This window comes from Ursus americanus, chromosome 25, assembly GCF_024610735.1.
Source record: "Ursus americanus isolate L20-20 chromosome 25, mUrsAme1.1.p, whole genome shotgun sequence".
Classification (NCBI taxonomy): Eukaryota; Metazoa; Chordata; class Mammalia; order Carnivora; family Ursidae; genus Ursus; species Ursus americanus.
The window spans coordinates 19,018,838-19,043,437 of NC_142151.1; the positions used below are offsets into that span (position 1 = coordinate 19,018,838).

The window sequence follows — 24,600 nt, forward strand, 5'->3', positions numbered from 1 at the left end:
CCAGGAGTCATAGTGTAAGTGAGCCCTCATGCTCAAACTATAGACCTTAACAGTTAAAACCAGAAAGAGACAAGACCACTTAACTCATGCTCTAACTGCAGCCCATTGTTCTTATTTCTTTCTTATTATTCTGTTCTTATTGTCACACTTTCTTGAGGCACTGATGAAGATGTTTTGCAATGACCAGAACATTATAGCCACCAGAGACCAGAAAAGCTCTGGTAGCAGTAGAATGCCTAGAAGACCACAACCACCCAGCCTGTCCCCTTACCCGCCCATGATCATACGCTGAACACACCCCCACCCCCACCCAGGCTCCCTGCCTGCTGTCTTGCACGTACCCCCACCCGCAGCCTCTCCTTGTAAAACCCTAAGTGTCGGGGAGCTTGGGTAACTCAGTCGGTTAAGTGGCCCACTCTTGGTGTCAGCTCAGGTCATGATCTCAGGGTCTTGAGATCAAGTCCTGCTTTGGGCTCCATTCTCAGAGTGGAGTCTGCTTGTCCCTCTCCCTCCCCTGCTACCCCTTCCCCTGCCTGCTCTCTCTAAAATAAATAAATAAAATCTTTAAAACTCTAGATGTCCATCTTGTTGGTGGAGGTTGGTTGTTAAGGCTTGAGCCTGCCACCTTCCCTGTCTGCCAACACCTGAAATAAATTTCTCCCTTTTCTCTTTCCAAACACTCGTCTTTTGAGTTATTGGCTTCTCTTGCAATGGGTTTGTCCGAATTTGTTCATCAACAGTGTTGGCAAACCCAGCCAGGAGCTGTGCTTTCAATTTTTCCAGCCTCCTCAGGATTCCATGGGATGGAGCGGTTGACCACAGTGCACCAGGTCTTACCCATTCGATTCCGGAAATGGTGACCGTGATAGATCATTCAGTAACAGTAGGGCATGAGAGCTCCCGGTGCCAAAACCTCCTGACTCCATTTTAGTGAGGATTCCCATTACTAATTTGCACAGTATCCAATGATGATAACTAAGTTAGTGTTTAGAAGTTGTTGGCCCAGCATTCACATTGACTGTCTCCTTGGTGGTACGGTTTGTTTTTATACTGAATTTCAAGTTTTATAGTGCTTACCTGTGCAGTGAATTTGTGGGACATTTGAGATCCCTCTCAAGCTATCATTGGGTTTGAGTTTAATTTCTGTGAGTTGACTTACTCTCTGCCTGGTTACCAGAAGATAGTAAGGATATGTGAGAGAGATACACTGTATTTGTGAATGACTTTTAATGTACTTTTGTAATTAGTGCTATTTTGGTGTTTTCTCTTTAAGTCATGAAGATATGGTGTGAAGCCAAAATAAATGAATTTGGAAATTTGGGAGAAAGGAAAAGGAGGCTGTTGGTATTCTTACTTTACTTTTGTGTACCTTTGCATTTGAGTATTGTATTGTAATAAGTGTAAGAAGTATATTTGGTCTTTGCTCCTGGTTCCTGACAAAGCTCCTCAAAACCCGTGGAATTTCCTGAGTAATAAGAGTGCCTTTTTGAGCTTAAACTATTGAGGTGATTAAGAGTGGGGACCCTAGATAGTCTCAGGATGGGGCTGGTCACCAGAAAGACCAAATGCTTAGAACTTTCAGCCCTACCCACTGACCTCAGGGAGAGGGAAATTGAGGGAGTCCATACTGCAGATTAAGCACCATAGAAACTCTTGAACAATAAGAGTTGATGAGCTTCCAGGCTAGTCAACACATCTACTTGCTAGGGAGGGTGGTGTAGCCCAATTCCATAGGGACAGAAGCTCCTGTGCTCAGGACCCTTCCAAACCCTGCTCTATGTACCCCTTCATCTGGCTATTCAACTATATCCATTATAATATCTTCTATAAGAAATTTTTAAACGTAAGTAAATGTTTCTGTGATTTCGTGAACCGCTCCAGCAAATTAATCAAAGCTGAGAAGGGGGTGTGGGAATCTCCAGTTTATACCCAGTGGGTCAGAAGCGCAGGTAACAACCTGGATTTAAGATTGCTATCTTAAGTGAAGGCGGTCTTGTGGGTCGGAGCCCTTACTTAACCTGTGGGTTCTGGGACATCTCCAGGTACATGGTGTCAGAATTGAGTTCAGTGCTTAGTGGTGTTGGAAAAAAACACACATCAGAAACATGCATTTGTGGTCTTTTCATTATACTAGTATTTTTCTGATCTGAAAGATCTGCATTATTGACCTAGGAGATAAAATCAGTAATCACCTGATGGAACATTTGAGTTCTTTCTGTTCTCTAGCACTATTAGTATATGGAAAAGAGATTGGTAGATCTGTTTCTTACCCATTAAGAGGACTTCTCCTTTGGTGTTAATGATGCGTAAATTGGCACCAAATTATGGAGACAGTTGTGTGCTGGATCAAGTCGTTTGGACTTCAGCTTGTTTTGCAGAAGGACGCTAGGAACCAGGTTACATAAGTTAAGATCAAGAGTGGCATTTCTAAGAAGTGAGTAGTCAAGAGTTTTAAATGCCACTGAGAAGTTAAAAGAAATGAAAAATGATAGTCCTCACAAACTGAATCCTTAGTCATTATCATGAACATCCCTAAAGAATACACTGAAACACATCATTTGGTGGTGAATACTTTGGAGGCCTTCATTGGACTTTTCTTCTGTGGCTTTTTAATGAAGCATTCCCTATAGCATAGAGATACATGAAAAGAGAATCAGGATTAATTTAGATTTAGGATTTCCTACTGATTTAAAGAAGTTTACTAGCTCTGACGTAGTAGTGGGGCATACATCTACTGTCTGCCTCAGCTTCTTTTCCTAAAACATGGTTTGGGCAGTATTGAGAAAGCTAAACTGGCTATCACTGACATTAAGGAAAAGCAAGGCAGAATCTTATAAGGCATTTGGGAGAATTGCCTTTTTGGTATGTGCATTTTTTTTTCCTTAAATGAATAGTTTCTCTGTTAATTGGGCACCTTATGTAGGTGTAAAATTTAGATTTCATCTTAAATTTGTACTTTTACAACTACTGCTGCCTCTAACTGAAATCTCCTCTTGAAATAGTTAGGCCAGCTGTCATTTACTTTGTTAAGCCTTTTCCAGATTCCCCCCAGGCATTTAGCCACTTCCTTTTCAGTGCTCTGCAAATCAGGTTATGTTATAATGATCTGTTTACAGCTCTCTTTTCCCTATTAAACTGTCCATTCCAAGCCTTGAGAGGAGGGACCTTCTCTTATTCCCTCTTTTTCCCTGTGGAAGTCCTTGTAAGCTGTGGGTGGGTGATAAGGGGGCCTGAGCCTCCCAGGTTCTAGAGAAATAGTGCAAGGTGCTGGTAACTTCATAAACCAAACTTGGTCGACTTGTTAGTTCTCAGTATTCCTGTTAATCTTCAGAATCTTGACAGATCTCTACTGCTTCGTTACTGTTTTTCTCCTGGCCGCCATATGCAGATCCACCATGTCACTGATTCTACAAACATAGTACAGAAATGTCTGCCTTTGCATAGGATAGTTTTATAGCATCTACAGCAATGAATACACCTAAACCAGATCTGCTAGAATAATCTAAAACTTCCTTCCTAGTATTTTTAGAGGTGTTTTGTTATAACTAGCCTGATAATGAGAACAGTAGAAGACGTTATTATTTAATAGAAGGTTGGTTTGGTTTGGGAGTAAGGCTCTGAGAAGCTTAATATATTTTAATCTCCATATCCGTTTATAGGTTGTTACAATTTGTGTCAGTTTAAAGGGGCCGTGGCTCAGTTGGTTAACCGTCTGCCTTCAGCTCAGGTTATGATCCCAGGGTCCTGGGATCGAGCCCCAAGTCGGGCTCCCTGCTCAGCCGGGGAGCCTCCTTCTCCCTCTCCAGCTCCCCCTGCTTGTGCTCTCTCTCTGTCAAATAAATAAAATCTTTATAAAAAATAAAAATAAAGATAAAGGGTGCTATGGAACTTTTAGAACTGTGGGAAAAATTGTTGACTTTGATGTTTTCAAGAATGGGTTTTGTTTTCTTTCTTTGTATAAGACGTTTAAACTGAACATAATTGAGACTAGCAAAATCTTCACTTTGAAAAAATGGGAAAGATCATGAATCACTACTTTTCTAAAACATATGCAAACCCTTCTGGTTATAGCAAACTGTGTTGGCTTGCTTGTCTGTATTTCAGACTACATGATGAAACAATTTTGTTTTCTCAACTTGAGATGCTATTTTCAATTTTTGCTATAGCAGTTTCATATGAAAGGAGTGTTGTAGCGCCAGTTATGTTACATGCTAGATTTAGTTGTAAGACAACTCAACTTACATTGAGGTAACTGAACATTTTTATGACATTAGCATTCCTACAAGATATTTACAATATATCTTGTAAAATGATTTGTTCATGTACTCATTTAAGAATCACCATTTTGGGAAAAGGGCATGAAATGCAGAAGAACTGTGGTTGGCCATTAGATATGAAATACATTTAAGTAAACACTTATTATGTGGTAGGCACTGTTCCAGTTGCTTGTGTAATTTTTCTCATATAATTCTCACAAAAATCCCATGAAGATTAAATTGTTATCTTTATTTTCTATATAAGGAAATGAGGGCGTACAGAAGCAAAGTAACTTGCCAGTCCCGAGGGAACTGTTGAGAAAAAGAGCTTGACTCCTGTCTCTGATTGCAGAGCCAGGTGCTTGTGACCGTGAAGCTGAACAGCCTGCCGTGTGAATGAGCGTATGAAGAAAGGCATAATATCATTTGCACTTAAAACACAAGCACACGTGTGCAGTTAGAACCGTGTGATAGCATGTATTTTCTATTAGATTTGTAAAGAAGAAAAGTAATTGTCAATACCCAGTTTGTGGGGAAAGGAGAAATTTAATGCATTGAGATACACAAATTTTTACCTCTTTTTGGAGGACAAAGCATGTAAATGTTGAAAATGTGCACATGATTTGACCTACCCATCCCACTTCTAAGAATTATCCTACACAGCTAAACACAGGAATGCACAAAGATGTTTGGGCAGTGATATACATTAAGTATTATTTGTAATAATAAAAAAATTATAACAAGTGTCCAGTAGGAATCAGGTTTAGGTAATTGTGATGGGTAGCCATCAAAAAAGGAAAAGTTAAGAATGTATTTATTGACATGGGAAACTGTCCATGGCATATTGTTGAATGAAAAGAGCAGGTTGCAAACAACATATATAGTTTGATTTTTTTTATATTGAAATATGTTTATATATACAAACTCTGGTCTGCCGGAAAGTATACAACTGCTGTGTTTACTGCTAGGAGGTATAATTTCGTGATCAAATATATAGGCAGTAGAGACACTCAATCTGGGTTTTGAATCCTGATCAGTCTCTTAATAGCATTGTTCCATAACTACTCTGTGTCTCAGTTTCTTCCGTAAAATGAAGAACTTACTTATATTACTGCATTATGAGGCTCAGATGAGTTTGTAAAGTCATTGACATAGTAAGTGATCAATAAATCTAAGCAGCTATTATCATTTCTGGGTGGTGGAACACCAGGCAATTTTAACTTTATGCCTTTTATTGGTTGAATTTTTGAAATAAGTACGTATGAACTTTGGGAGCAACAACAACAAAAAAAATGTTTTTAGAGAAGTCGTTTAAATTGGTATGCTTACAGTTTTAACAGGAAACGTCTCTTTATTTTGAGCCAAGGTTATTTAAAATTACTCATGAAATGTTTTCTTCAAGAGCTGTTTGCAGCCGTATATGCTGATATTTTACCCTATGCTGTATGCCAACTTTAAAGGGAATTGAAATCATATTTCACTCTTATGGCTGGAAGGCATGCATAATCACAACAGAGTCTTCCTGGAGAAGCTGCCTGAATTTGCGGCTGCAGTGACATGTTGGTGCGTGACGTCAGTCTGGTGTCAGACTTGCAGAGTGGCAGGCTGTCCTGACAGCCCCAGTGCATTTCCTTAGTGCTTAGTCCCCACAGTGCTCATTTGGGAGCAGCTCAAAGACAAAGGAGTTGAGTCTGATTTTTATTCCAGTATCCTTTTTGCCTGTAGTTAAATGTCTGTTCACAAATGTAATTTTGATGAAGGCTGGTGAGTAATTCTTGTTACTCTTAATCTATTTATGTATTAGTAATAAGTCATGGCTAAATGAGCATTAGGACTTTTTTCTCAGATAATGATCCTGTGGTAAATAATCTTTGTAGCCCTAGTGCCAGGCACAGTGTCTAGTGCAAAAAATGGACATAAATGTCTCTATAACCTCAGTATTGTGTTTTTGTAAAACTATAAATACTGTACATCGTTAGGTTTTCAAATGACTTGGGCATTTTAAAATGTGATCTTCCTCTTGGTCTCTCCTTTACTTTAGCTACGTAAATGCATAGTAGTTGCATATTGCTTTAAAGCCTAAAGATTTTAATTAAAAATTTTTACATTTATCTTGTTTAACTTACTCGGAAGAGAAGCTTGTATATTTTTTTTTCCTTAAAGAGAACTAAATGAATAATTCTCAGAATTTCCTGTGGAGATGTTAACAGTATTCATTACATAATGTTTTTATTAAAATGTAAATTAATACTAGTTTAAACTAACAGTTGGTTGAAGCTGCTGTTTATTTAAGTTAATTATTTGGGCTGTTTCAGTAATGATTCAAAAATAGGAATCCTCATTAACCTAAAATTTGAAACCAATATAATGGTAGGAGATTATTATAGACAACATTTTGGCATTTAAAGAAATAAAGTTACTACTGCCATTGGTTATAAAAGCTGGGCAACGTGCCTTTAAAGATTTATTTCTTATTAACGATATTTATGTTTCTTTGAGTTTTACTGTATATTGATTTAGTTGTTTTGAAGCCATTAATTTAAGGAGATTAGATTGGGAAAGACTTTCTTTGTATGTAGCTTTTTTGCTTATAACTTTCTTCTCCATTTTGAGAAGATGGATGATATTTTAATTTCATACTATTTGTATGGTACAAACAAGCCTTTAAAGTCTTCTACATTTTGCCATTTCTGGTATAATTCTTTTTACGCGGGTTCAGTAGCAGTCTTATGATTTCAAGGTTTTTTTAGAATTTTCAAACAAAGTTTTCTCTTCAAGAATAGGCACTTTATACTTTTTAAATCTAGTTGAAGATAGGGCAATATGGAGGTTATTAATATTTTAAATATTTTCACATCAGTTTTCTGCAACTAACGAATTAAGGCGCCTGTACATATTTTCTGTGTGAATTACATAATTGAGTATTGAAAGGAAATTATCTGTCATCTTTTTATTTTTGAATGTAAAAAATATCAAATTTGAGGAATTTGTTATCACTGCCTCATATGTGACTCCTGGTATACATTGTACTTCTACATGTGGAAGCATAGAAATATAGAAGCAGGGTCTCAAATTCATTTTATTTGACATGATGGCCTTAATTCAAGATTCACAGTTTTTTCCCTTTAGTTGCAAAATTTTAAGCTAGAAGCTGAAAATTCTGCCCAAAGCCAGAAAATTTAAGTATATGGAGAACTCATGAGTATTTTTATTCCCTTTAAAAACTTATCTTGAACCCACTTAAAATATTTTAACGTGTTTTTAAAATAGCTTGTATTTTAAACTTAATCAGGAAGTTACTATTAACGATGAATTGGAATATATTCAGTATACGTTTTAAACAAAGATGTTTTTGAGGTATTATGACATCAGAGGTCATTGGCCTAAATGCTGCTAAAGTTCAAGCGAAGGGAAGTTACTTAAACTTCTTTGTATGAACAGGAAATTAAATCTAGCCAAAAGCGGGGGAGGGGGGAGGGGGAGAGGGATGAGCAGAACTGCAGGGGAAAATAACCTGAAATTGACATGAAAGTTTTACTGAAGTCTAAGACAGCAGAGAATAAAGTACTTGTCTGTTTTCTAATGGAAAAGTATAATCGTGCTATTCTTTTTTGAAATTTAGCTTAGTAAAACTCAGATAAAATCGTGTCCTTTAAGCTAATAGTCATGAGCCATGTATTGTGTTCTAGTGGTGTACAGTACAAAATCTGTGCATCGTAGATGCTTAGGAAATATTTGACCATGAGTAAATGAATTGATTAAGCAAGTTAAATGAATGAGGAGACTCCCTTGATCCTTGTATTGGAGAGATTTCATTTTCACTGTGATGATGAAAACCTTCTAGTTATCAAACCAACTAATAGGGTACCATAGCCTAGTAGTCTGTTAGAAAGAAATGTGTCTCTGGGGTACAATACTGTCGTCACCATGGCCAGCAGTGGCCACTGGATTTCACTGGTCGCTCTACTTACTGTCTCTGCTGTAGGAAGTGGGCCTTACCCTGCCATTCTGGGTCAGATTTCTGTCCCACTCCCACCTCATCTGTAAGTGAGAAATTTCTCACTATTCAGGGATAATGATTTGTTCACTAAAGGGAGCCTTAATTAAGTGCTGTGTGCGTCACAGAAGTGCATTGAACCTTTTCAGAGTTAAAAATATATATATTTGCTCCTAAGAGTGAAAGAGGTACATTGCTTCAAAACTTATATAGTAAATGTTTTATATGTAAGTGTGTTGTTACTCAAAGCTTAGATTTTCTGCCCCATTTCTGTACCCCCTCCTTTCAATCTGTACTAAATTCTAGCCACATCTGACTGCTGATCCTGAGGCTCAGGTCAATGGCAGCCACTTCCGTGACATCTCTGCTCTTCCCCTTGCTAAGCAAGACCAAGCCCAAATCGGCCTCCCCTTTGTATTTTGATTTTGGTTCTATTACTCTTCCTGTGTGTTTGTTTGTAATGTTATTAAGGCTTTGTCACCAGTACCTGTCTCATATTGAATAAAGTATTTAAGTTACACAAAAGTACAGCCATTTTGAAAGAAAAGCTTTGTTTGTTTGTTTACAAAATCTTTGTTTCATAGAGGTATCATTTGACTTATTAGTAACTACCTTTTTGTTCTTGAAGTGATTGTTCAGATAAAGCTCATGTAGTATCAAAATGACTAAACACTATGCAATGAAGAAGAGTAAAGTTCAGCGATGACTGCCTTTTTTTTGTTTGAGTTGAACTATTCTGTCAATTTGACTATTGGGAAGAATGTCATCTACAATAAAATAAACTGGATCTTGAAATTATGTGATTCTTTATGCGTAGGTTAGAATTAGGTTAATGTTTTAAAGTGGTATATGACCACATGCAGAAGAGATAGTGCTTAAATTCAACTTTTTCTAATTTTTGTTTGCTTCCTTACCAATGATATAGTAAACTTCTATTTAATGCCTGTTACAATGAAACATTAGTAATTGGCATTCATTAGGGGATAGTAGAGTTGCCTGAATTAATGCAATTCATATATATATATATATATATAGCCACATTATTTCTTTTAAATGCTAAGAATATTCTGACTACCAACACGTTTCTGAGTTGGAGTTCTGTTTAGTTTTATTTTAAAACTCCATTGGACTTTTGCAAATAAAACTTTTTTATACAAATGACTGTAATTTTTTTAAAAAGTGTTCTTTTAAACCACTATAATATCCCGTTAACACTTTTCCCCCCTTATGTAGTGTTGCAAGTGCTTTTTTGCATAGATTATTCAACAGTAAACTTTAACCTTAGATTATCAGGTTCTTCATTCATTATAGTCTTTTGCAGATCACTCTACTTCACATTTAAGACAGAGCAGAGAGCTAGCAACTTCGTAAAGCAAGGAAGGAAGTGATATCATTTTAGTTTTCAAGAAATCTCTCCTTGCATATTCAAGTTTAGCTAAGGTTCATTGAGTACTTTGTTAGGTCCAGGTAATGTAGCTTCATGCTACCAAGTACTTTATTCTTTCAAAAGTCCTATGGGGTAGGGTTTGTTATTTGTTTTTTGGGTTTTGGTTCCCATTTTACAAAAAAAAACACTTAAGGTTTAGTGAGGAGGATGTTCTAAATAGGAGAGAGCCTAGTTAAAAGGAGGTGACTCTGAATGCTGTTAAAAGAGTCTTGGGGACATAAAAGTCATCACTGAGGGGCGCCTGGGTGGCACAGTGGTTGAGCGTCTGCCTTCGGCTCAGGGCGTGATCCCGGCGTTATGGGATCGAGCCCCACATCAGGCTCCTCCGCTAGGAGCCTGCTTCTTCCTCTCCCACTCCCCCTGCTTGTGTTCCCTCTCTCGCTGGCTGTCTCTATCTCTGTCAAATAAATAAATAAAATCTTAAAAAAAAAAGTTATCACTGAGGGCAGTGATGGAGATGTCTTCAGTTGTGTATTCTCATAGGGTAATTTCTGGGTGGCAACCAGAAATGTCACCTTCTTGAATGCTTGGCAGGAAATTACTTTGGTGGGTTACCGTGTGTGTTCTAAGAATCATATTTCTGTTCTAACCATTAAGTGCCATTTAACCTTCCCATTTAAAAGCTTCTTAAGAGTCACTCAAGTGACTTAGGGGTGAAAAAATTATCTACATTATTTTAGGTATTTTTGCTTATAATGTAATTTATCAAATGATCTAAAACGTAACCGTGCCAAAACACTCAGAATATGTAGCACTTATTAATGTGATAGGTACATTTTGTTTATAACTAGCATGGAGTTAATTGAATTATTCTTGCATTATTTCCAAAATTATTTAAAATCTATTAAAAAGTGTTTATAGATTGTAAATGAATATGTTGGTTTGATTTGAGGTTTTGTTTAAAAGGTGACTTAGAAATTATAAATAACTCAGAACTAAAACAGGTGAATTTGTATGTAAGCCTTGTATTTTTAATTTTTCTTTATTGTTCCTAGTCTAGAATAATGCTTTCATCTTTGTACTTGCAGCATTACATCATGTTCATATTTTCGCACTGAGAAGAGCAAGATTTTCAGTTCCTTCGGGGTGCTTTTGTAAAACCCAGGCTTTACAATTGCTGCTATTTGTACTTAAATTCTTGGGTACCTATAATTGGCAAATGTGAGGCAACATCTAGGATTATGTTGTGATAATTTTGTCTGAGCATCTAAGAGTGGAAAATGATTGTGAAGCCTTAGAGAATAGGAAGACAGAAATGAAATGGGGAGTCTAAAATTAAATTGGGATTGAGAAGGGTTTCATTACTGTTCTTCAGATAGACATGGTCTTGGGGTGATGGTAGGCAGTGAGGCAGAAGGAGGCAGGAAGAGGAGCCGTGAGGGAGGCTGTGTGTCTCTGGTCTGTGGAAGAGGGGAAGGACCTCTAAGGAAAGTATAGTGTTTTGTTTTAGTACCATTGGGCAGAAACAGAGATGTAGGGCAGGACTGAAAGGTCTCTTCGGCTGGGATAAGATCCAGGGCAGGAGCAGCTGTTGAAAGGTGGGGATCTGAAAACGGTACCGCTTAGGCCTTGGGGCTGCCTCTTCCTCACCTTGTCGCTGTATGACTTCTGACGACTTTGTAAATGCTATGAGCCTCAGTTTATTCATTTATAAAGTGAAGGTAGTAATACCTCCAAGGGTCTATGTGAGGATCCATTGTCACGTTTTGAGTACAGGTGTGACAGCCACGTGTGTGAGCCACACTCACTGTTCTGCTTAAATGGTAGCAATTGTGAAGATGATGATTTTAATACTTACTGCTGGAAGTGAGGATGAGCGAGGTACTCACACCTGAGAAATCCTTTCTTTTTTAACCACCCCTTTCCTCCCCCCAAAATAGGAAATGATCCATCTTCTAAATGATGAGAGGAGAATGGAGAGCAGAAGATTAAGAGTTAAGACCTTAGGAGATGGTGGGTAAATGAATCACTGAGGTTTGAGCAGGATGTCTGGAAGCAGTTAGTTCTAAGTTAAAGGCAAATGGCATTTAGAACGAAATGCGGGGAAAGGAAATATATACTTTTCATGTTTTGCAAAAAAAAAAAATTACAACCTTTTAGATTGCTAACTCAGTGGTTATTTCTTCACATAACTAAGGTTCGAGAACTGAGTCTCTCTCTCAAGAAAGGCAGGGCACTTGTAGTGTTTTTCTTTTGTTCTTAAAACATTGCCTTTAACTGTAGGCACAGTTTTCAAGCCAGCATATTTTCGGTTTAAAAATAAATTGCAGACATAGTCATCGTGGTAGTCAGATTTCAACATAACATTTTCTCCTTTTTATTAAAAGAAAAACAAATGAAAGTAGTTGTCTGTATAAAACATTAACAAACCTAACATTTAACAATATTTTAAAAATTACTGTCAACTACCATAGAACCAATTGATTTAATAATAAGTCACTGCTACAAACATGTTTTTAAAACCTAATTTGAGACTGTTTGAGTCTCAAAGTGATAAGGCTGTATGAAGTCTAGTGATAAAAGCTCTTCAGTCTTAGAACAGGCTGGAGAGTGTTATTGTCTGAAAGTGTACTGAAACCAAGGATAAACTGAGAATGTACAATACTCCTTTTTGTTTTAAGTAGGATACAAAAAACAAGAGTTATAAGTTCACATTTGAGCTCTTTGCTCTGTAGTTTTCAGCCTAATTTAAGAAATAAATAGCCTCCGTAGTTCCCACATCTCTTTTGCTTTGCTCCCATCTAACAACACTGTGACTATGTGGCACCTTTTATGGGTTGGGCCCTTGTAAAAGTCCAAGTCATGATTCCGGCTTCGTTGCCAGAGGAATTGCCAAACCACTATGATATCCTATTTTTCTTACACTAAATTAAATCCTTCTTTCTTCCCCATAAGGGAAACACATGATTCAGAACAAATCATACAAAGGGGTTTGCATTGAGTTTAGTAAGAGACAACCAAAATCTCCTCTGGAACAGTTTTCTAAAACTGTGTCTTTTTTGTGCACCGTGGATAAATTTTCAATGTTATTGCCACAATTACACATGTAAAACACTCCTAAAGCTTGCTTTGTCAAATGTATTACGCAGAATAATTATACTGGTTATTGACAATGTTAATAGCAGTTTTGATATTTCTTAAATTTAAAAACAGAATGGATTTTGTATTAAAGCAGTCATTGAAATTACCCATGAAACAAAGGTGTTAAAACACACACACACAAACACACAAACAAGTATTTCCATAGGAGAAAATTGCGATACTAAGAAGTGTCCAGAACACTGCAGTTAGTTGGCCAAAACATGAAAAAAAAAAAAATTTCTGACACCAAAAGTAAAAGCAACAGAAGCAGAAATAGTGGGACTAAATCATACTAAAAAGTTTCTGCAGAACAAAACAAAAAGGCAACCTACCAAGTAAGGAAATATTTGCAAATCATATATTTGATAAGGAGTTAATACCCAAAATATATAAAGAACTCCTACAACTCATTAGCAACACACACACACAATCCGATTTGAAAATCTTTTATTCCTCTTTCTAAACCCACAGTTTTATTGAGTGTTTATATATGAAATATGCAGTTTTGTGCATTTTACGCACCTACTTAGTATGTGGAGGGAGGTGTTTCCTTAGCGATGTCAGTGGCATCCTCCCTTATGTCTCCTGCTGAGGGAAGACTAGCAGTGTGGACTGAACAAAAAAATGCCTTGCTCCAGTGACCTTGGAAAGGGACACAAATACCAACTTCCACTGTCTACAGTGTGCTGCCATACAGTTCGTTATTCTTCATATAAAAGCACCTGCCACTAAGAGTTAACTCAAACCCAGTAAATTGCTCTGTTTCCATAACAAGGCTATAGGAGCACTGTAGTTTATCAGCTTCCCCCCCCCTTTTTATAGGATTTTATTTATTCATTTGACAGAGAGCGCACACAAGCAAGGAGAACGGCAGGGAGAGGGAGAAGCAGGCTCCCTACCGGGAGCTTGGGGGGGGTGGTTCACTCTCAGGACCCTGGGATCATGACCTGAGCTGAAGGCAGATGCTTAACTGACTGAGCCACCCACGCTCCTCTCAGCTTTCCCTTTTTATGTAGGCTGCTAGAAAGCTCAGTACTGCTTAAAATGGCCCAGCTTCATCTAGATTTTCTACAGTTACCTAGATGATATATTATTTGGTTCACAAATACAAGATTTGAAAAGGAATAAGGTAGGATAATGAATATATTCTATCTCCAGTAGACATGTCATTTTTAATTTATTACTTATATAATTTGATAGAAACATACCATTTTATACACACACTCATTTATTCATCTTAAGATCTTTTAAAACTAAATTATTACTGAATTAAGTAGTTCCATAGAGGCTTTAAATAAGCAGGTCTTGCATTTGATCTGCTAGTTTAGTAAATGATTACATGTCTGGTAATAAATAGTGAAGAGGGCATAATGCCAAAGAACAAGCAATTTGTGTTGCTATTTGTCGATTTCTTGATATCTTTCTAAAAATGGCGTTGATTCAACCCTTTTATCTGGACTTTCGATAGAGCATGCTCCTCAGCTTGAGCTAGTGAATATGACCTATTTCCTTCAGCCCTGAACTCTCTGGAATAGCTGGGTCCATATTTTTTTCCCTAAGTGTTGTTTGTCACTATTTAAGAACATTCTCACATACTGCCTTTGCTAGCATAAAAACATAGCTAATCTTTCTTAGGAACTTTTATATTAGAATTACTTTTCTCCTCTGTCTTTTTGACATACTAGGGGCAGAAGCATTTACCAGAAGCATGAAAACGAGGAGAGATTACAACTTTATTCTTTTACCATAAATACTGAGCGTAGTAGCCCCTTCTTATCTGCAGGGGATACGTTCTAAGACCCCTAGTGATGCTTAAAAGCACGGGTAGTACCAAATCCTGTATGTACTATGTTTTTTCCTATACATACATACCTATGGTAGAGTTTAATTTATAGATTAAGCACAGTAGAGATTAACAACAATAACTAATAAAATAGAGCAGTTGTAACAGTCTACTGTAATATGGCCTCTCTCAAAATATTTTGTACTGTTCTCACCCTTGTTCTTGTGGTGATGTGAGATGATAAAAGGCCTGCGTGATGAGATGAAGTGAAGTGAATGACACAGGTATTGTGACAGAGCATTAGGCTACCAGTGACCGCTTGACCCACGGGTAACTGAAACTTAGAAAGCGAAAAACCATGAACGAACGTGGCCTACTGGATAGGTACTAATTTAAACTGTTTTAGTGTTGAACAGTTGACTGAACAGTGATTTAATGACAATGACATGCTGCAAGTCCTATAGTTCCAATTAAAATAAGCAAGTTATCAAGGACTTACTCTGTCTCAGGCCGTGTTTATACTGCTCACCCTTTTCATCCTCATAAACGCCTCCACTAGAAAGTTAAGTTGTGTGAGTGCAAAGATTTTCTTATGTTTTGTTCACTGTTATCCCTGGTACCTAGAGCAGTTCTGAAAAAAATAAACTTGTAACGACCTGTGACCCAGCTACTGGTGCTAAGTTGAGGAAACTAAAGTGTGGAAAGGTGATTTAGATACCTGGCAGTGAGTGGGGGCGCTGCGATCCACGCCTAGGTGGTCTGATAACAGAACCTGTGCTCTCAGCTGCCATTATTTCCTGCTGCCTCTGTTGTCTCTAGAGAAAGACAGGAACCCAAAGAAATAATAAATGTGGCTTATTCAGCGGAGTTCATTGTTAGAGGGCTATGATGGTCTAGTTAGGCTTACTTAACCTCACCCTGTTGACATTTTCCTGTGGAAAGCTTTCCTGGGCATTGTAAGACATTTAGTGGCATTCTGGCCTCTATCCGCTAGATAGCAGCCCCAGTTGTGACATTCAGAAATATTACCAGACATTTCCAAATGTCCCCTGGGAGATAAAATCACTCTCAGTTGAGATCTACTGGTCTGGACTCAGAACATTAAAACATCACAGGCGGGGGGGCCTGGCTGCCTCAGTCGGTGGAGCATGCGACTCTTGATCTCAGGGTTGTGGGTTAGACCCCCATGGGGTGTAGAGATTACTTAAAAATAAAATCTTAAAAAAAAAATACCATCACAGAAATCTGGAAGTAAGAGTGGATGAATACCTGGTGTCATATCTTTTTTGAAGTTAGGACTTCTGCTCTGCCACAGAGTCAAAGACAAGATGGGAATTAGTTTGTTCTGTGACCATAAGAGTTTTTTTTAAGTCAAGACCTGAATTTTATCTCTTCTTTATTAAGGATTCCTCTAGAAAGACAAATTTATGTAACATCATACCTTTCCAGTTTTTCCTTTTCATTCACGAAAAGTTTAAAATCTCTGGCAAGGATTTTTTTAATGGCGTCTTTTCTATTAAAGCTTCAGATGCACTTTTAGCAGCATAGAAGTATGTTAGTCTGTCGTTCAGCGGCACTATCAATTTTGCTGTAACACAACACATATTCTCCTGAAAGTCATCTCACCGTGCACAATCAGGCATTGAAAAGCAGCGGACTTTTGTAGAAAATGATTTTATTAGAAGGCCATTCAAAAACTTCATTAGTTAACACGTAAAGATAAAGATAGGAAACTAATAAAACCGGTTGCGGTTTTACTGTTAAAGGCTTAAGAAACACAAAAATACTACAGATACCGTTTGCCTTGAAAAAGACCTGCAGTTTGTATGTGGAAGTGAACTTTGGGAGGGTTTCAGCTTGTGAGATTTGGGGAAGTTTTCGAAGTAGGGATATCTGAAACTAAAGTTGTGTCACTCCATGTGAGTGAGTTTCCTGAAACAATGAACTAAAGTAGCTGGCAGATGTTTGCGCTTGTACAGTTGTACAGTTGGTGTACTCCTGTATACACAAACAACGTAAGATCACAGACAAAATCAGGCATAAACAAATGCAGAATTTATGTGATCTTCAAGTTATTCCCGAACATCTGAATCACATGGAGAACTCACTTTTCCACAAGTGTTACAGCAGAATTGATAGGACTCCTGATGTGAATTTTGAGCCCCTTCCAAAAAAGAAAAAAGAACTTGTGGAGTACAAAAAAGATAGCAGGTGTAGGATGAAAACAGAGGCTTTGTAAACAGCGCAAGGGACCAACTTTGGAAAATTGAAGAAAGGCTGAGAATCATTGTCTTCCCTACCCTCTCTCCTGGACCTGAGCATTCCGTCCTCCTTTGTGCCAGTGGCAGTGGCCCTGAATTGATACTTAAACAGTGGGCCAGACACCGCCCACAGTGCCCAGGTGATATAAGTATATAGCACTAAACATATACTAAATATATATTAAATATATATAATAATAAATATATAAAATAAAGAATTAGTATGTCGTGTTCAAAGAATTCTGTATATTAACAGAGATGGCTCTGTGGAGTTTTTTTTTCAAGACTCATTTGGATTTCATTTATAGTGCTTTCACTAATTGGCACTCAGTATTCATTTAACTTGTATTTTTAGTTTCTGTGTATGATTTAGAAAATACGGGACACCTGGGTGGCTCATTCAGTTAAGCATCCAACTCTCAATCTCAGCTCAGGTCTTGATTTCAGAGTCATGAGTTCAAGCCCCACTTTGGGTTCCATGCTGGGCGTGGAGCCTACTTTAAAAAAAAAAAAAGAGAGAGGAAGGAAGGGAGGGAGGGAGGGAGGAAGGAAGGAAGGAAGGAAGGAAGGAAGGAAGGAAGGAAGGAAGGAAGGAAGGAAGTTCTCAGGAGCCAGATTTTAGGAGTATTTTATAAGACAGAACAAACGAATAAACATTTGAGAGGACTTATTTATTTTATGTTACAGTTATAGATATGTAGTGGGAAAAGTTATATCTTTATTAAAAAATATTATGGTCATAGCTTGTTTTATTACACTTCTGTATTGTGCTTCACAGATAGTGTGTTTTTTACAAATTGAAGGTTTGTGGCAACCCTGCGTTGAGTTAATCTTGTGTCAGTATTTTTCCTACAGCAGTTACCCACTTCATGTCTATCACATTTTGGGAATTCTCATAATATTTCAAACTTTTTCATTATTTTTACATTTGTTAGGGTGATCTGTGATCAGTGATTGTGACTCCCTAAAACCTCAGGTGACGGTTAGCATTTTTTAGCAATAAAGCGTTTTAAATTAAGGTATGTACATTGTTTTCTTAGCCGTAATTTTATTGCACACTTAATAGTGTAAACATAACTTTTATATGCACCAGGAAACCAAAAAATTCATTTCTCGTTTTATTGTGATGTTCGCCTTATTGCAGTCATCTGGAACCAAACTGCAATATCTCTGAAACATGCCTGCAAAAGACTTCCATGTTAGAGGGTCCTTGTAGATTTTATATGAATTTCATGTCAATATAATATCAACATTAGGTAAAAGAAAATACATTGGATACTTTGAAGAAATAAAAGAAGAACATAAATATATTCATACTTCATAATAATTTTAGTCATTGGTCTTTTAAAAGAGAACACTAAGATTTTTATTTAGTTTTACTTTAAGACATTGTGATCTAAAAAGTACTTGGACAGTAAAAACATCAATTTAATTGAAAATAGCATCCACTTCGGGGAAAAGAATGTGCTCTTTTTTTTTTTTACCATTCATTATTAAAGATCTCCATTCCTTTATGTCTTTGTCTAATGGGTACCCATGTCTGTTTAGTGTCAGGATGTCAGAGAAGTCTCTTAGCCAGATAACCATTGTGGAGCCATGTTGTTATAATTTAGAGCTCCCAGAATATTAGGATTAGAGTCTACTATATTACTCCTAGGCAAGATGAGCACAGGGAAATAATAAATATATAGGGGTTTATTTGCTTTCTTTTTGCAATATTGGGGTGTTTTTATTTTTATTTTTATTTTTTTAAGAATTTGTGTATTTCTGTTCTTTCTACCACACAACCAACACTGGCTTTTTAATGCTTTCAGGGAGAGACTTTAAGGAAAAAAAGGTGCTATACTCCATGTTTTATCATTAAGGTGTCCTAATCCCTATCCCAGGTTACTTTACCCCCCTTAGGCCCCACAGTGTTTTATTCTGTTAAACATCAGAAGTTACATACCTCAGTGCATTCATAGTGTTCATCACATCTGGATACTTCAGTATTTTTCACTTATCTCTAGAGGCTATACTTTCTTAGTTATTCTGTTAATCAATTTATTGCTTATTACATAAACTGGTATCCCACATGAGACCTTAGGTTTCTACCACTGTACTTTTGTAAATCAAGTTAGAAAGTCACTCACATACTTTTATGTAATGAAAATATCACTCCAAATAAATATTTAAACCCATCAAATCTTAATACCTCTATCATATAGAAACAAAACCATCACAAAAAGCTGATAATTTATGGGAATGCAAGCTGGTGCAGCCACTCTGGAAAACAGTATGGCGGTTCCCCAAAACGTTAAAAATAGAGCTACTCGATGACCCAGCAATTGCACTCCTGGGTATTGACCCCAAAGATACAAATGTAGTGATCCGAAGGGCCACCTGCACCCCAATCATAGCAGCAGTGTCCACAATAGCCAAACTATGGAAAGAGCCCAGATGTCCATCAACGGATGAATGGATCAAGAAGATGTGGTATATATACACAATGGAATATTACTCAGCCATCAAACAAGTGAAATCTTGCCATTTGCAATGACATGGCTGGAACTAGAGGGTATTGTGCTAAGCGGAGCAAGTCAATCAGAGAAAGACAGTTATTTGATCTCACTGATAGTGGAATTTAAGAAACAAGGCAGAGGATCATAGGGGAAGAGAGGAAAAAATGAAACAAGACGAAACCAGAGAGAGAGACAACTCAATAAGAGACTCTTAATCATAGGAAGCAAACTGAGGGTTGCTGGAGGGGAGGAGGGGTGGATGGATGGGGTAACTGGGTGACAGATATTGAGGAGTGTATGTGTTGTAATGAGCACTGGGGTTTATATAAGACTGACGAATCACAACCACAGACCTGTACCCCTGAAACAAATAATACGTTATATGTTAATTGACTGAATTTAAATTTTTTTTCAAAGGGGGGGAAAAACTGATAATTTAGTATTCTGTGTAGTTGTTAGACCAGTTATCTAAAGGAATAATAGAAACACATTATATTCCATCATTCTACTTTAACAATAGTCAATATGTAGTATTTTTTAAATTGTATCTGTACCTTTTCTTTTTTGTGGTTTTCATTTTATTTCATGGATAAACTTTCAAGTACTGTGTTACCAGTAAAAAAAAATATTAATGAAAGTTAAGATATAGAAAAGGAATGTAAATATCTAAAGTTTGCCAGAAAGTTTGTCTTATGGTTATAGACTTCCTGAAATACAGAGCACGTATAATAATCTTTTAAGATTAACAAAGCAATATTCAGTTACAACTTCTCGAAATTTTTCTCTGTAATGAAAGTAAATTTTCTAAGGTCGGGCACACCAATGATACATCTTCTTTACAAATTGCCTTATTGTATGTGACCCGATGGGAAAAAAATTAATTTACAAATGATGATGTTTGTTATTTGATTTATCAGTGTATATTACATATTTTTTTGGCATCTAATATTTTTGGTTTAGATAATTAGTTTGGGAATTTTTTTTCCCTCTCATTTCAAGAGGACAGCAGGAGACCTAATCTTATCACTTAAGCTAAGTATTTCTCCAAGAAATAGCCATCCTTAATTCCAAGCAAATTTTTTTTCAGCAAAGATAACAAGTAGATTTTTCTTTCTTGCTATTGTTTGTGTATTTAAGATTTTTGTTTTCTTCTTCAGATTTCATTTTCTATAACATACTTTCCTCAAGTATCATAAAACTCAATCCCATTACATTATTTATATAAAGATTCTCTAATAAAACAAAACATCATAAAATATTGTTCTTCCTGCAGTACTGTTTTTTATTAGTACCCATATAGTAGTACTGTTCATTTTTTTTCTGTATATGAATTTGGCATTAGTCCTCTATAATGTGCGTAAATTAGGCTACAAAATAATGGAGGTAGGTAGATACTCATTCTTTGTGTCCCACCTATCAAATGTAAAACGGAGTGAGCATGGAGCCAAATCAACTTACCATAATATTTATAAAATGTGAGAAGAAAGAATTGAGGTCAGGCGTGGGGGGTAGGAGGTGCATTTAACTGTATGGTAAAACTATAGTAGCATTCACACGCACATGTATACATGGTAGATAGTAGGAAGGGTGTTATTTTGATATTGCATACCAGAAGAGTGTGAATTTCATCCCTTTTGTTCACTAATGTTACAATAAAGAAATCACTGTTTTGCTACCAGAATAATAGAAAACATTTGTGATAATAGAAGTACATACATACATACATTTTCTCTTTTTCTCTTTTCTTTTAGCCATAATGAAAGAAAAGTGACCTGTAAACATCCAGTCACAGGACAGCCATCACAGGACAATTGCATTTTTGTGGTGAATGAGCAGTAAGTAAAGAATTTCATGGAATGCCTTCATTTTAAATGCCGTTAGCATTAAGATTGCTCTTATCCATATTTTCAATACAGTACGATTTAAGTTTTCTTATCTGGATATTTGCAGTCACATGTAACAGAAAGCCATTTATTTACTATGGGTGGTATATAGGAACATGACTTAAAACTTTCTTTCATAAAGAATGTGATCTCAGAACCTTTTCCAATAGTTCAAGCACAGACGGAAAGCCCAAGAGTCCAAAATTTAAGGTCAGAGAAACTATAAACTTGGTCACATTATTAAACTAATTTGAGCTCAGTTTTTCTCATCCTTAAATCAGAGTTAGTGGTAATTATTTTTCAGGATTGTTCTAAGCATCAAATGAAATATGTGTGAAAATACTTTATATGCTATAAATCTGTTCACAAAAAGTAGTTCTTTGTATCATTATTGTTCTCAATATTAGAATAGCTAATCTTAGAACTGAAGTTTTAATTTTGCAGTTAGATGACCAAGTAGAATATCTGTAATAATGCTTATTAAAATAAACATGATTTTTTGTGCTTAGGAGAAATGTTAATTTTATTTAAAGTAGTTATAAATATTAAGCTCTGACTCTAGAGCTTATTAACCTGTGACTAGTATCCAAATATTTTTAAAAAGTGGGACACCAGCATTGTTAAGTCTCCATGGAAGCTTCATTGTAAAGCAGTTAACATATACAGCAAGTTTTAGCATTCTGGCATATTTTCAGGACCGTTGCAACCATGACATCTGAAGAGAAGAAGGAACGACCTATAAGCATGATAAATGAAGCTTCCAACTATAACATGACTTCAGATTATGCAGCGCATCCAATGAGTCCTGTAGGCAGAGTAAGTTATTTTGCTTACTGTTAATTTTTGATAACTGGTATAATTGGTAGCATCTATTACTATTACTCTTAATGGACTTAGAATTATAGAATAATCATTTCATTTTTACTCTTCCTTGAACCTAATTACATTTGAGGTAAATGACTTAAAATGGCGTGGACTATAAACTAATAAGATTATGTTTTAATAATTTAATGAGTTTTTTGAAAAATATTGTAGAGTTCAGTTTTTGAATAATTTTACAAATATAATGGATGTTTGTGTGAAAAAATGGTAACTTATTGAATCAACTAAAGTTTTAAAGATGAAGGTTAATAGAATGGCATAGAAATCCCTTTTTCTGACTGTTACATATGCCTAGATTGAGCAGACAAACTTTTTTTTTTTTTAAGATTTATTTATTTATTTTAGAGAGGGAGGGTGGGTAGGGGCAGAGGGAGAGAATCTCAGGCAGACTGTGCAAAGCACAGAGCTGGACGACCATGAGATCATGACCAGAGCTGGAACCAAGAGTCAGACACTTAACCGACTGTACCACCCAGGTGCCCCTGAGCAGACAAACTTTTTAAAAATAAATGTAAAATACCTTACTACCAAAGGGAAACCCTATGCCAGTGTGCTTGTTGACTCTGATGTATTTAGAATCCATTATATGAAAAGTGCCACAGTCAAATGGTAATAGAGGTGGGTGGTCTTCTTTATAATTAGAAAGAAAAATGTTAATTGTTTAATCTATGATCCTAGATTTTGTTTCTATAAAAATTTGTAGTTATTGCTTCTTATACTTTAAACCACAATGTTAATATTTTAAATTCAGAATTTTAACATGAAAATTCTAACAAACTCTTGGAAAATAATGCTACTAAATCTGAATAAATAATTGCCTTAATGTTGCTTCTCAGTTCCTAAATTAATGGGTAGCAAGAGAATCAAAGGATAATAAAAGAATAATCTTTATTCATTAAAAAATAATACAGGGGCACTTGGGTGGCACAGTGGGTCAAGCATCTGACTCTTGGTTTCGGCTCAGGTCATGATCTCAGGGTCCTGGGATCAAGCCCTGCATCGGGCTGCATGCTCAGTGTGGAGTCTGCTTGAGTTTTTCTCTCTCTCCCTCTTCCCCTCCCACTTGTGCTGTCTCTCTCTCTCTCCCAAATAAATAAAATAAATATAAATAAATAAATACAGAACAATTATAATACTAAATTATGGTTATTGTGAAGGAGCGGATAATAGGTGATTATCTATTTTAAATGCCTGTTTCAACATTTTTTTGTTTTAATGTTCTTAAAATGAAATTTTGTAGAATATTTTATAAGTTAATGTAAATTTCCAAATAATGTAAGTAATTTCTAATTCTTGTATAACATAAAATGCTAGTAGGATAACTGAGCATTATAGTGCTTCATTAATATACTTTAATCAAAATCTAGAGAAATGATAGGTAGGTTGAGGGCCAGCTAGCAAGTCATTTATCTGGAGAGAAAGTTGGATCTGTGCCTCAAACTTTATACTAAAAATTTTCCAAATGGATCAGATGTTGAAATGTTAAAAACAAAACTGTAGAAACACTACAAAAAACAATGGAAGATTTTTAAAGATCAAACAAGCTCAGAATGCAGATGGGCTTTCTAAATATGACATAAAACCCACAAATCAAAATAAAAATAACAAGAGATTGAACCATACATAATTATCATGCATGCATAATATCTTCAATTCATATAACAATTAAAGAATAATACCTTTAAAATTAAAGAGGTTTTATCAGTCAGTAAGGAAAAGGCTTACAACCTTTTTTAAATGGGCAAATTATGTAAAATCACTTCCCAGAAAATAGAATTTTACTGCTAAATATATGAAAATGATGTTCAAGCTCACTCAATATAAAAAATGCTAATTAAAATTAAAAAACGGTACCATTTTTCACATACCTGATTTTCAGAGGTTGAAAAGTTTTCTTGCACAGTACATTGACAACACTGTGGGTAAATAGTTATTTTCTGTATGTAATAAGCTCCAAGATACAGTGGAACAAAAGTTGTGGAACATATGTAGTCATTTGACGAAGAAAAGATATTCCATACCTATGAAAACAGTTATTTTAAATGAATAGATACACACGTACACACATTTGATATTGATTGCCTCATGAGATTGTTTGGGTGCTAGAGTCCAGGGGTGAGAAGTAGACAGGTCCTAGTATACCGTTTAAGTTTTATACTGTGTTTAAGCATTTATCTGTTCGAGAGTAAGTTAAAATTGTCAACAAAACATGCTTTGGGGAAAATGGGGTTGATATTGGGTCTTAATATTCTATTATGTACTGATAGAAGCTTCAAAAAACAAAATTCTAAGGAAATATGCTAGATTCCAGATAAGTTGAAAAATTAGAAATAATTTGATATCACTTACTTTTATAGAGAACTCAAATTCAGCTTCTTTGTTTTTGTTGCTTACCACTACCATTCCTACCGAAGTAATTATCTTCATGCTAAACATAGCAGATTTCAGAAGATTGTATATCCTTATGTACACTTTTAAGAATACAGTAAACACCATCTGTCTCATATCA

At 36.1% G+C, this 24,600-nt stretch overlaps 1 protein-coding gene across 9 annotated transcripts in view; it reads left to right on the plus strand.

Annotated features, from left to right (window-relative positions):
- PLEKHA5 (pleckstrin homology domain containing A5) overlaps positions 1 to 24,600 on the plus strand; it is a 237,473-nt gene that overhangs the window by 118,908 nt on the left and 93,965 nt on the right. For 8 of the 9 annotated variants that reach the window (XM_087855672.1, XM_045781378.2, XM_087855669.1 and 5 more), the window contains 2 exons: positions 21,078 to 21,161; positions 21,905 to 22,025. In XM_087855672.1, the coding sequence (XP_087711798.1) occupies positions 21,078 to 21,161; positions 21,905 to 22,025 (205 nt within the window). Of the gene's footprint in view, positions 1 to 326; positions 6,021 to 21,077; positions 21,162 to 21,904; positions 22,026 to 24,600 lie in introns of those variants that run through there. The other variant, XM_087855667.1, reaches the window with a different exon arrangement.